General features: G+C 32.0%; 1 protein-coding gene across 1 annotated transcript in view; it reads right to left on the bottom strand.

Annotated features, from left to right (window-relative positions):
* LOC133338491 (neural cell adhesion molecule 2) overlaps positions 1-14745 on the bottom strand; it is a gene marked incomplete at its 5' end in the record, with an annotated part of 112518 nt that overhangs the window by 53758 nt on the left and 44015 nt on the right. Inside the window, one exon of the mRNA XM_061546659.1 lies at positions 5323-5453. Within this exon, the coding sequence (XP_061402643.1) occupies positions 5323-5453 (131 nt within the window). The remainder of the gene's footprint in view (positions 1-5322; positions 5454-14745) is intronic.

A 14745-nucleotide genomic window follows, 5' to 3' on the forward strand; every position in this document is an offset into this window, starting at 1 on the left:
AATTATAACAACTTTTCAATTCCCAACAAGTATTGCTGCAAAGAGCTTTGCCAAGCCACTGCGCTACCACGAACAGTAGTAGTGGAAATGCAATGCTGATATTGAAAATGACATTGGAAATGAAAAAGAAACAAAACGAATGAGGGATCAACTTGTATAGAAGAAATCATTCATGTGCAATGTGAAAGATGAATGAGTGCAACAACGAACGTAACGCTATGACACGTAAAATAAATAAGGTCAAAAAAACGAAGAGCATGTAACGTAAGCTATAAGATAAACAGATAATAAATAAGAAAAATTTACAATTGATTCACGATGATAAAAAAGAGGTTATGGTATGAAACAGAGTAAAGGTAGGATTGAGTTCAAAATAAGAAGGGGAGATCGCCACGGCTAAGCCAAATAAATGAAAAGAAATAATTTTAAAGCAATAAAAAAATATGTACATTAAACTGCGCTCTACCCTAATATACTCTATGATTGTATGAAGGAACACTTGAAGCGTTACGTTTTATGAAGGTGGCTCTTGACCTTGTATAGTGAAATTGGAGTAAACAAAATAACCGAAAACAATGAACGCATGTAAAAACATTGTTTGCCTTTTTCAATGGTGCCTTATGCCAACAAAATAATAAAAACTCAAGACTTCTAAGAGGATATCAGAGATTTTTATTAATTATACCCTACGCCTCTTATATGCCTCTAAAAAATATTTATAAATAATCCACGCCTCTTATATGCCTCTAAAAAATATTTATAAATAATCCACGCCTCTTATATGCCTCTAAAAAATATTTATAAATAATCCACGCCTCTTATATGCCTCTAAAAAATATTTATAAATAATCCACGCCTCTTATATGCCTCTAAAAAATATTTATAAATAATCCACGCCTCTTATATGCCTCTAAAAAATATTTATAAATAATCCACGCCTCTTATATGCCTCTAAAAAATATTTATAAATAATCCACGCCTCTTATATGCCTCTAAAAAATATTTATAAATAATCCACGCCTCTTATATGCCTCTAAAAAATATTTATAAATAATCCACGCCTCTTATATGCCTCTAAAAAATATTTATAAATAATCCACGCCTCTTATATGCCTCTAAAAAATATTTATAAATAATCCACGCCTCTTATATGCCTCTAAAAATATTTATAAATAATCCACGCCTCTTATATGCCTCTAAAAATATTTATAAATAATCCACGCCTCTTATATGCCTCTAAAAAATATTTATAAATAATCCACGCCTCTTATATGCCTCTAAAAAATATTTATAAATAATCCACGCCTCTTATATGCCTCTAAAAAATATTTATAAATAATCCACGCCTCTTATATGCCTCTAACAAATATTTATAAATAATCCACGCCTCTTAAAAGTTTCTAAAAATATTTATAATAAAAAATCCACGCCTCTAAAAAATATTTTTAATTTTGTGCATATGACCTTACCAGCTTACATTTATTTATTATCCTTAACTTATGTCAATAGTCCTATCAACCTTTGTATGCTTTGACACTACGTATTAAATAATTATTTTCACAGGAAATCATTTGTTTATAAAGATAGGAAATTATTTTTTTAATTGGCATAAGATTTCGATTTTAATAGAAATTTGTTTAGTTTTTCTTTTCAGATATTTCGAAACCCTTTCAGGAATGAATATGAAAATGTGATACCTTTGAAATTATAATTGTCAATTAAAGAACATTTAATGTCTAACCTTTAATTCCAAAAATCCCAAAGAAAATACCAATATTCAATCCAATAAAGTTTACCTATGTCATTATACCAGTTTCTTTCTGGAATTCTGTAAAAGTTTTTAGGCATTTTAATTTGGGATTTGGAAACAGAACTGAAAATGTTACCCATACATAGGCATGTTGCTTAATTGCAAATGTTGGTTTATTGTTATAAAAAAATACCCTTAACCCAGGATTTATATCCAAAACAGAATATGAACAATTCCAAAGAAACGAAACAAAAAATTATACTTCACAATGTATGTGTGTTGGTATATATGATTCGGAATTGTAAATTGTATTTGAACTCGTTAAGAGAATGTAACTCAAATTGTACTGAAGACATTTAGAGTTAAATAACGGATTACCACATCACTAGATATTGCTGACACATGGAACTAAAAAAAAATTAAAGAATAGACATGAGTACGTCGACAAAAACGGAAGAGGAAGAAGAACAAACTGACAGTTTGAGAAAGACCGACATACAGCCATGCAGGCTGACATTCGAATGAATGTCTTCTTAAGCAACAGACAGATGGGAAAATTTCATTTAGCTTTGCTTTGTTTTTGTTCTGGCAGTAATAGCAGAGCATGTATTAAATGAAATTCGTAGAATTGAAAACACACAAAATCCCAATTCCAAGTCGAATAATGTTGGCTTATACAATTTTTTCGGTCTGTCGGTAATAACATGAAATAGAATATCCTTGTAATATTTTCAAACTTTTAAAAAAAGGGGTGTAGGAGGTATTGGAAATAATGAAGAATTTTTGTAAGGCTTTTTGTAACCAGTTTTTTGGGGTTAAGTGGTGGGGCCAATGAGCCTTATTTGATTTAGTTGGGGAGGTCCAGTACAGGTTGCATATCCTTAGAAAGTGGTATGTGTCCCTAGTGAGTCAAATTGCATATTAATATTGTGTTTATGAAATGCTTGACTATTTGAATCTTGAAGAGCAGAGATATGTGAAGTCACATTTAAAAATCAGTGAAGGATGAAAATCGGAAGGCATTGTAAATGTTTCCAATCGGAAATACGAAAATACGAAAATATTTGTCAAATCTATATCCATATCTGAACCGATTTTAATAAAATTTAGCATACGTCATTCTAGGCTCTATGCGTTATGTTATGCAAAATTTTGTGTAAATCGCAACAAAATAAGTTCTTTGGTGTCCCATTTACCTAAAATCGGATGAAAATATATGTTAGACATATATCCAAATAGGACCCGATGTGCACAAAAACTATTACTGCCCGTACCACACTCAATTTAGTAGGCTATGCCAAATTTCGCCTCAATAGGACTTTGGGTGTTTGGTGTACCATTTACATAAAATCTGACGAAACGATTAATGGATGTAATATATGAATCGGAACCGATGCCAATAAATATTTTTCACACATCATTCCAGACTCAGTACCGTAAACTGTGCAAAATTTCGCGTCCATCTGTCAGGCGTCCCCATTTACTTAAAATCGGATGAAAATATATGTGAGAGCTATATCCAAATCGGACACGATATGAATAAAATTTGATAGACCTCATACGAAAATCAACTCAGTAGGTCATCGCAAATTTAAACTCAATAAGACAAACATTGGATGTTTGGTACATCATTTACATAATTATAGGCTGGAACTACTAATTGCAGCTATATCGGAATCGGTTTCAATAAAAATTACCACATTTAATTCTAGGCTAAATTTGGTAGGCTGTGCAAAATTTAGTGCCAATCGGACAAATGTAGGATATTTGATGCACCACTTACTTTAAATCGGATGAAAATGCATGTGAGAGCTATATTCAAACTATATGCATAAAAATTCGTACACCTCATACCAGACACAATTTAGTAGGATATGCAAATTTCGTTCCAATAGCACAAACATTGGGTGTATGGTACACCATTTATTTTAAATCGGAAGAAATTACTAATGGGAACTATATGTAAATCGGAACTGATTTCAATAAAAATTACCACATCTCATTCTGGGCTCAATTTGTGCTAAATTTCGTGTCAATCAACGCTGTTCCAAAATTTCGTGTCAATCGGAAAAGTTTAGGATTGTTGGTGGACAATTAAAATCGGACAAAACTACTAATGGAAACTATATCTAAATCCGATCCGATGTCCAAAAAAATAAGAATATCTTATTCTATACCTAATTCGGCAGGCTGTGCGAAATTTTGAACATACTGAGCATTTTTGTTGAAAGATTTTTATGAAATCGGACGAAAATATATATGAGATTATATCTAGATCGAAACAGATAATAACAAAAACTAGCATCCTCATTCTAGACTCAATTCGGCACACTGTGTAAAATTGCGTGACAATGGGACTAACATAGATTATTTGGTGCACTATTTATATAAAATCGGACGAACATATATATGGGAGTTATATCTAATGCGGAATTGGCACAATTCGGCACCCTGTGTCAATTGGACCAACGTAGAGTCATTGGTGCACCATAAAATCGGAGTAGGGTATAAGTTAAAATCTACAAAGTTATTTAGTTCGCATTTAAAATATTGTAGAGAAGTGTGCCCTCCAGGCAACTTTATCCTACTTCGAGTTCTCTTTAATTCATATCTTATCCCTCACATGAAATTGATACTTAAGTATGCAGGTCCCTTATTCCTTGTCGAGCTTCTCTCCTTTATTTCAACAATTGTAAAAATCCTTACAAAGAATACATATCGTACGTCTTTTTGTTGTAGTTTTTAATTTCTTTACACAAGGACACACACACTCACTCACACACACCCATAAAGTGTTAAGTGCATCTTAAGCAAGATAAACTGTCAAATAGTTCATTTGTTTCGTTTTTTTTTTTTGTTTTTTATTTCCACCATATGTAAGTATGTATGTATGCCGACCAAAAAAGAAAACAGTTTGTCGTAGTACTTGGCAGGAAATAGTAAACCTTCTTCTTCGTCTTGTTACTACTACTGGTAATCAATCTTTTCAGGGATTTTGTTTTCATGTCATGTTCTTGCAGCAAACCACCCTCTCCCCTCTTTGAAAAATCATGTCTGTTGTAAAGTAATTTGTAAATGGTGCCAGGTTTTTTGCTTTTCTGGTTTAAATGGAGTCAGTCAACGTTCAATATATAAATGGAAATTTTCACTTCAAATCCAATTTGAGTTTTTTCCTCGTATTTTGCAGTAGTAATTACTGGCACACGTGTAAATTTTCTATTAAAAAATTGTTTGCTCCTTTTGGAGGTGGTTTCTTTACTGCTTTTGCCAGTCACTCATTCACTCACTCATTCGCTTAGTGTGTAAATCTATTAATTAAGTAAATGTAAACATCATTTTTGTTTGAAGCAAAAACATCCTACAACAACAACAATAAATAAAAAAAACACATTTAATGAGCCGGAAATTGTGGCTAACTGTTTGTGTGAAAAGTTTTGCCCTGATGTTTGGGTGTGTTGCACGGCTTTTAAAACGTTTATCTAGCCATGGACATTAATCCATTTAAGTTCTTTTTTTTGTTGTTGTTGTTTTGTGGCGGCCCTGGAGTTTCGTGGTTAACTGATAGTACTTACATTATGAAACCATGACATTTTATACGGTTTTGGATTCGACTGAATGACACACTCAAAATAGACATCGTCTCCCTCTTTAATGTCATCAGGATTAAGTGATGATCCCATTTTCAAATGTGCGGTGGGTTGATCTGAAAATGAAGGAAGAAAAAAAGAAATGGATAATTAACAAAACATGAGAAAAAGAGAGAGGTGTGTAAAGCGTTTTCTGTTTCTGTTACAAAATTATTTAATTATTTAAATTGCCAGATGTAAAGTAAGCATATATATTATATTTGAAATTTATGTTTTAATCTAGGGTTTAAGAAAAAACGTTCAGAATCTTTATACTGAAAATGCTGCAGAGGCAGTATTATTTTTAAAAATTAAAGTAAATTTGGTTCACAATTCTTTAACTGGAGAGGATCTTCTATACCACCCATAAATGACAATATTATTCTAGAAAAAAACTCGTAATGTATTCTGAAGTAATATATTATGATAATATCTATTTCTTCAGAAAAATAATTTTCTATAAAAGAAATACCAAACTGAGGTCTTCAGATAGTTTTTATAGACAAAATATCATCTAGAGGTATCTAACAGAAGACCTTCAAGAGGACTTCTATAAATTGAACGATTCAAAAGATCATCAATCCATAAGGTCACATTGACATGTTTTTAACAGAGGAGTAGGAGTTTAAAATATACCCTCCCCCATTTAAATGGCTTTTAACAGTGTCTAAACTAATAATTCTTTGAAAAATATTCTCTAAATGGGAGTTTAGTATTTTGTAAATAATCAGGTTCTAATCATTGCTTTAAAAATATTCTCTTTAAAATAAACCCTCTACCATGAGGTGGACATTAAAAAAATAAAATGGATCGGAATTTTTAAATGGGGGTTATGCCATGCCAAATTGTTGCCAGGAGAAATAGGAAACTACAGACACTCAGGTTGCAAAATTGGGCTAGACCTTAGATATGCCGAAAATGACGCGTAACCTTTGTATAGGGCCTATGTAAAACACGAAATAATATTGAAAATGTTCCGGAATTCCAAATTACAGTCACGTCGATATTTATAATTTTTGGTAGGAAGATTTATCGCCCAAGGATAACTCAGATCAAATCAAGGTGAATTCGGTTCGAAAACATATCTGCAATCCTCAAAATAATGAAGATTGAAGGATATCAATAATGGGGAATATACCCGACCGTGGACGGAAGATATACCACTCTAAATTGTCGTATTTCGAGTTCTGAGAATCAGAAAATAATTGAAGATAGGTGACTACGTCAAGAAAAAGTCACTGTTTGATTCTCTATTTGCTCCGAAGGTGTAATTGAACCATACTTTTTCGAGAACGACGATGAACGACTGTCACCGGAGCGTCAAGGTCATATGATAAGCAACTTATTTATCCCTGCTATTGAAGAATGCGACTTGGACAATATGTGGTTCAACAAAACTGTGTCACATGCCACACAACTCGAGCGAATATTTGCTGTTAGATACTGCTGATATAAAAATGGGACCAATATTGATAACTTTTTTTTTTAAGCTTCTCTAACCAATGATAACTCAAAATATTAAATTAAAGAGAAAACAGTTGAAAAAGTGCCCAAAGAATCGACTATTGGGAAATATGGCTATAGGGGGCTATTCCAAATTATAAACATATATATCACAATTTTAATACTAAAACATCCTAGGTGTAATAACAATGTATGTGTAGAATTATAAAGCTCTATCTAATATACAGGCGGACAGACAGATACGTTTTTAGAAAACGTTTTAAAATTGCATTGCATCTAATAGAATCTTCAGAAAAATTTTATAAAGCGTGGATTTTTAACCAAACACCTTAAAAAAATGATCTATACTAACACCCACATCAGACAGGTCTTTGAAAATCACAAAAATCAAAATTTTGATAGGTATTGGAAAAATATTTTTTTTCAAATCCACGCTCCTGATTGGCTTTTGAAAAAAATATGTTTATAGTCATTGCTGCCTATAGGCCTTTGATTTTTTTAATCTAATCTTCTTATAGGTATTTAAAAATACATGTTTTTTAAATAGATCCCTGAAACAATATAAAATATATACACAACGATTCTTATAATTATAAAAAAGTCCACCCTTCTGCTAGGGTTCAAAAACATTCCTTAAACAACCCACTCTTCTGATAGACTTCAAAAATACGTTATTAAAAAATCCACGCTTCTGATTGGCCTTTATCAAAGGGTCTTTAAAAAATCCACATTTCAGAATAAAAATAAACAAATATTATTTTGAAATCCTCGCTTCTGAAAGGTTTTCAACTAATATTCATTAAACAACCCACAACAACCTAATAGCTCTTTAAAAATTATTTTTAAAAATCCACGCCTCTAATATGAATTTCAAAAGAACATTTGCCCTTCGATAAATATTTCCATTGAAAATTATTTTCTTAGCCCTTGGCCATATTTTTACCAAGCTTTCTAGGCTTTCAAAACCCCTTTTTGATCATTATTGAAATTGAAATCCAATCCTTTTGATAAACCATGACAAATATTGTTTTTTTTTCAATAATCTGGACTTAGAGAAATATTTCGTAAAGAATACTTATTGATGGACCCTATCGTTTTTAAACAATTCAGTGTTTGGTAATACTTGAAAAAATACTTCGTAGGGAACTCAGGCTTTGTTGGTCAATAAAATATATATTTGTTAGCAACTCGTGCTTTGAAAGTCCTTGAAAAAATATTTTAGTCCCCAACTTAATATTTCTTTTTAGCTCTTTTTTAATAAACGATCAATAAACTTTTCACATTTTGGTAGTTCTTGAAAAATATATTTTAAGAGTTTCCAGTTGGATAGGCTTTTTAAATATATATATATATATATATTTTATTTTTTTTTTTTTGTTTTTAACCCAAAGTATGATAGTTCATTACAACATATTCGAAAGAACACATGAGTCAACGTTTTGAAAGTCCTTTGCTTTAACAATTTTACATTTTAATATCATTTGCTTCAAAATCCTTGTCTGTAACCCAGAATGTCTTCAAATTTAAATGTTTCTTTATATTCATTTCTCTTTCCCAAATGATTCAATCAACTTCAAAAAATCACTTCCCATTTTTTCCATTAGTGAACTATTTAGATAATTCATGAAATAAATGACAACTAATAAAAAAAATCTCCCCTTCGATCCACCATAAAAAATTGACAACATTAAAGTAATCTTCCCCTAAACATTGCTAACCAGCATTAAATGGAAACCATATCCTTCCTATCCTGTTTTTTTTTCTCTCTTTCAAGTCTTCTATAGAATATCAAATTATTTTCAAGACAATTCATCTTCATGCGCTTATCTGGTAAGTGTTAGATGAAGGGCTAGTTTACGTTTTATGATCCAAAGCAATGAAATCTTGATTGCTGTCTATCATGTCAATTGTTTGGCACTTTAAATGTTTTATTATCCAACCCCCCACTCCCGTTAATAAAACTTTTTGTCTATTTTCTTTCTGGTCAATGGTAAGTAAAGAAAATCGAAACGTAGTAGATTGTTTTTCGTTATCTTTGTCACTGTTGTTGTTGTTGTATTGGTCAAATTCAAATATTGCCAACAATGAGAAAACCTTTTTTCGGTTTTATGCAATAAACATGTGCTCAAGTTTTTTATGGCAAATTTATGGTCAAGCAGGCAAAAAAAAAGCAAACAATGAAAGGAGAAAAAAGAAAAGTAACTGAAATGGGTTCAAAATATGACAGGGAGGAGTGTGTATTGTAAAATCAGTATGTAATATACCGCAACGACAATCTAATGTTCATTGATATCTAGTCAAGGGAGAAAACAAAAGACGAAACGCCAATGGAAAAATCTGATGTGATTTTTTCTTTCCAGCCTCAGGAGAGTTTCCCTACCCAATTATAGTTTCTATTGGTTTATAGGTTTTTTTATGGTTTAACTAGTTTCAAAAGTGGTTTCCAATTTTTTCTTCTCATGTTTTGTTTCCATATTTTTGTGTGTGAAAAAAGGATTCAAGATTTTCTTTGACCACATTCATGTTTTTTATCTAGTTTCTTGAGTTTTTTTCTTCCTTTGTTTTATTTAACACCCACGGGCGAAATATAAGACTTCTTGAAGGTGGTCCGAAAGCATAAAACTTTTGTAAATATTTGACAATTTAACTGGTCGTATAGTTTTTTTACAATGTCATAAAGTATCAGTGTGTAAACTGCAGAGATTGAGGTAAAGCGTTTGATGAGACGGGGTTTTCTTTGGTGTGACAGGAATTTTAAGGTGAAAATAAGAAAGAACACCTGATAAATGTTTTTTTTATGAGGAGCTCTTCGAATGTTATTAAGAAACAGAAAATTTGCTTCAGAAAGATTTTCCAAAAATATTCACCTTTGTGTTTCAGGCTTCAATAGACCGATCAAAAATATCTATAAAAATCCAGACTATCAAAACATTTTAAAATTTGTCAAGTAATGAAAATCTTTTGAAAATATTTTTTTAAATACATACTCTTATAGCCTACAATAATATTAAAAATACTGGTACTTTGAAAAAAAACTTGATATTTTTAAGGCTCTAAAAAATTCTTTCAACAAAAGGCATTTCACAGTAAAAAACGCTTTTAGAACGCTTTAATAAATACACGCTTTTGACAGGACATTAAAAATCCACACTTTGGACAGGACACTAAAAATCAAAGCCTTTAAGAGGTCTTTAAAAGTCTATGCCTTTGACAGCCTTCTGAAAATCCTCGCTTCTCAGAGGCTATTAAAAATCCCATAGGCCTTTAAAAAATGCACGGTTTTGAAAGGCCTTTACAAAATCCACACCTTTGAGAGTCTTTTAAAAAATGCACGATTTTGAAAGGCCTTACAAAATCCACACCTTTGACAGTCTTTTAAAAAATCCACGCCCTTGGGAGATCTTTAAAAAATCCACATCTTTGAAAAGCCTTTAAAAATCCCCTGCTTTTAAAGGCCTTTAAAAAATTCACGCATTTGAATGGCCTTTAAAAACTCCACAACATTGATAGACCTTAAAAAATTCCCCCCTTTGAGAAGCATATCAAAATCTACGCCTTTGAGAGGCTTTCTAAAACCTTTGAAGCATTCATGCATTTACGAGGCCTTAAAAATCGAAGCCTTTGAGAAATCTTTAAAAAATCCGCGCCTATGAGAGGTTTTTAAAAAATCCAGGCCTTTGGAAACTTTTAAGCAATCCCAGCCTTTGCACTCAAAAAATTCCCGCCCTTGAAAAGACTTTAAAAAATCTACGCCATTGCTCTCAAAACCACATCCACATACCTTTGAAAAGCCTCTAACAAATCCACGCCTTTGAAAAGCCTTTAAATAACCACGCATTTGAGAGGCCTTTTAAAATCTACTTCTTTGAGAGCCTTTAAAAACCTACGCATTTGAGAGGCCTTTCAAAATCTACTTATTTGAGAGGCCTTTCAAAATCTACTTCTTTGGGAGGCCTTTCATCTACGCCTTTGAGATACCTTTAAAGCATCCATTAATTTGCGGTGCCTTAAAGAATATACGTCTTTGAGAGGCCTTAAAAATATACGCCTTTGAGAAACCTTTTAAAAAATCCACGCTTTTGAGAGGTTTTTAATAAATCCACGCTTTTGAGAGGAAAGCTTTTAAAAAATCGCTCTCAAAAAACCCCACCTTTAAGAAGTCTTTAAAAAATCTAAAACTTCGCTCTCAAAAAAAAAAAACATCCGCGGTTTTAGGAGCCTTTGAAAAATTCACTCCGTGAAGAAGCATTTAAAAAATCCACGCCTTTGCTCCCAAAAAAACAAAAAAAAAAAAAAAAAAACATGCCTTTGCTCTCAAAAAGTTCACGCCTTCGCTCTCAACAATCAAAAAAAAAATCCACGCCTTTAAGAATCCTTTAAAAAAGCCTCTAAAAATCCAGGAAGCCTCTAAAAATCCAAGCCGTTGAGAAGCCTTTAAAAACTCTTTAAAAAATCCACGCTTTTGAGAGGTCCACTATAATATTTTGAAATTTGTTTTTTTAATTCTTTTAATTATAAAATATTGTTTAAAATAAAAAAAACTTTCTGTTAGTCCTTTACATCACTTTTAATCCACACTTCGACAAAAATGTGCTCACATATCTCTGCACAGTTAAGCCCCCTTTACCATATTTATTTTCCTTAGGCAATTTCGAAAAAAATAACCGAATTAAGTCATTATAAATATCCCATGTTGCACTTCAAACCAACAGAAATAAAAATTACAACAATTTTTTCTTTCGACAATTACACCCATGCGGTTGTGGCTAATTTTTATAGCCTCTACTTCTACTAACCCCCTCAAAAAAAGTAAAGTCTAAACACAGAAAATTATTACCAAGGATTAGTTTCAATATTAAACAAATCCGCAACATTGCAAATCAAGTGAACCATTGGGATTTGAATACAAGTGGTTAAAGAAGAAATGTTTCATTCGCTGCTGTTGTTGTTTTTTTTTTAGTGGTCGTTTTGCCTTTTAGTTTTTATGGCCCAGCGTATATTTACAGTAAAATCAGCGAGCGTATTTAATGTTGGGGTTTTTTGCCTCTTTTTTTGCTTTGCCAAAAAAAGAGTTTGTTTAAGTTAATAGCCGGGCAGTAAGCGAAAACGATAGAGTACTTCGCTGCATAACAGTGTCGGCGTGAGTGGGTTTGTGTGTGTGTGTGTCTGTAGATACTGTGAATTGTAATTGGGCCAATGTTTACTTTATGGACTCTGGGTATTGTTACTGCTACCGTTACAACAACATTAACTAACTAACAACATAAACTTTACGATTGACTTAAGTTAGTTTGTATGTTTTATTTATACAAGAAGAAGAGGAAAAACAACGAAAAATCAAGAGGAAGTTATATGGAGATGTATGGGGTCCCAACTGCTGCTCGTATGTATGTTGGTACATTTTAGCAGTCCGCCAATCTACTGAGTGGGTAGATATGTAGGCACTAATGTAGTGCACACAACAAAACAAAAATGTAAATGATACTCAGGTGAGCTACAATGTTTTTTTCTTGTGTAGTGTTGTATTCATACTATGTTCTGTCATCATTTGTTCGAGGAACTTTTCATTTTCCACTTTTCTCCATTGTTGTTGTAAAATCTTGGTATTTTTCTTCTTAACTTGGCATTTTTGATTACTTAAACATTGTTGCTTAGTAGTAGTTTCGTTTCAGAGTTTTTTCGTCGTTGTTTTTTCAGATGGATCGTAAAAGAATGAAACCCAGATGTGGTGCCACACACAATGACGTTACCAAATGTACGAAAAGGGTTGCTAGTAAAACTCAAGTACAATTTGATGATTTTGAAAATACATGAGAAAAGTTTTCCATGCAATCGCCATATAAATTTAAAATAATAATATCATTGGCTATTTGTGTCGAAATTTTATGTGAAAGTAAAAAAAATATATATAAACATGGAAATATATTGATAGTAAACCATGGGGAAAGGATTGGAATGGTCGGTGAAATATAAATATAATAATAAGAGTTATTGTTTAAATAATCGCTTGATGAAAATCCAGGGTTCAGAAAGTCCTTTAGTCGATATAATTCCATTAAATAGTCAGCAATTTTTATACCCTTCATCACACTGTGGTACTGTGTATTATGTCTTTGACACATGGTTCCTTTTGAGAATATGCATAGAATCACTTTTTAAGTCGATTTATGCATGTCCGTCCGTCTGTCTATCTGTCCATGTTAAATTGTAAACAAAGTACAGGTCGCATTTGTGATCCGAATTGGATGAAATATATATATATATTCGTCCGATGTACTGCATATATCGTTCGATTTGCACGAAATTAGGCATAGCGTAATGAATTATGACTAGAATGATGTGTGTTAAGTTTCCTGGAAATCGGTCCAGATTTAGATATAGCTCCCATATATATTTTCGTCCGATTTAATGTAAATTGTGTACCAATGTCCCTACATATCTATCGATTTGCACGAAATTTGGCACAGCGTAATTAATTAGGTCTAGAATAATGTGTGTTAAGTTTCCTGAAAATCGGGTCAGATTTAGATATAGCTCCCATATATATTTTCGTCCGATTTAAGGTAAATGGTGCATCAAAGTACCTATATATGTTTCGATTTGCACGAAATTTGACGTAGCGTACTGAATTGATACTAGAATGATGTGTGCAAAGTTTCGTGACAATCGGTTCAGATTTAGATATAGCTCCCATATATATTTTCATTCGATTTAAGGTAATTGGTGCACCAAAGGCCCTATATATATTTCGGTTTGTACGAAATTTGGCATAGCGTACTGAATTGCGTCTATAACAATGTGTGCAAAGTTTCGTGAAAATCGGTTCAGATTTAGATGTAGCTCCCATATATATTTTCATCCAATTTTGGGTAATTAGTGCACCAAAATCTCTGAAAATCATACGATTTTCACGAAATTTGTCATAGCGTACTAAATTAAGAGATTTTATGTAATTGGTGCACAAAGTCCCTATATATCTTACGATTTGCACGAATTTTGGTATTGGGTACTGAATTAAGTCTAGAATGATGATGCTAAGCTTCGTGAAAAGATCCATAGCCGATTATCACAATGTACTGATGTAATATAAATTAGTCTCTGGCAAGTTTCCCTGAAATCGGTTCAGATGTATTCTACATATGTTAGGATACATATGTGGAATATACCCAAAGTGGTGAAGATGATAGTCGGCCCAGAATGACTATTGAGAGAATGCACATTTCTCCTTAATTTCGGATTTTATTTAAAAATTTGTAAACTATGGCCCACCAATACTAAAACCCAGATATCTCACCCCCTTATGCTTGGTTTAAATATCTTAACACCTAATCGAATAAATTTTACAATAAAAATATTAAAATCACTTTACAAACATTCCCATAGCTATTTACTAAAACTACATTTAATTGCACTACAACCCTTCTTGGTTTAACACATAGACAAGTGCATACTTCGGCACAAGTAAACTATTGTGCTGACCGCAATTCCCAAAGGAAAATGGGATAAAACTTCTACAATTACATAACTATGTGTATGTATAACTATGTATGTTATGCGAATATTATTAAATAAAAATATCTTTTAAATCACTTATCACACACAATACACAAATTGATCCCAATTGAATTGTGGTCATAACAATATTCTTCGGTTTAGACATGTCTGTTTTGCCAAATGTTTTGCGTTTAGAGGAAATAATATAACAAAGAAAGGAGAGTAAAAATGTACAGAAAACATAAAATAATAATTGTTATTATTTGAAAAAAGGAAAACTACAATTGAATAGAAAAGCTTTCCATTCACACTTATTTTTGTATATTTTAAGTTGGTATTGTTGTGATTGGATGACCACTTACATATACTCTTACAAAGTAGGGTTGTTAGAGACAGTGGCTCTACATTTGC

Source organism: Musca vetustissima, unplaced genomic scaffold (genome assembly GCF_032173495.1).
Source record: "Musca vetustissima isolate MV318-11 ecotype Yass unplaced genomic scaffold, APGP_CSIRO_Mvet_v1 utg3607, whole genome shotgun sequence".
In the NCBI taxonomy this organism is placed as follows: Eukaryota; Metazoa; Arthropoda; class Insecta; order Diptera; family Muscidae; genus Musca; species Musca vetustissima.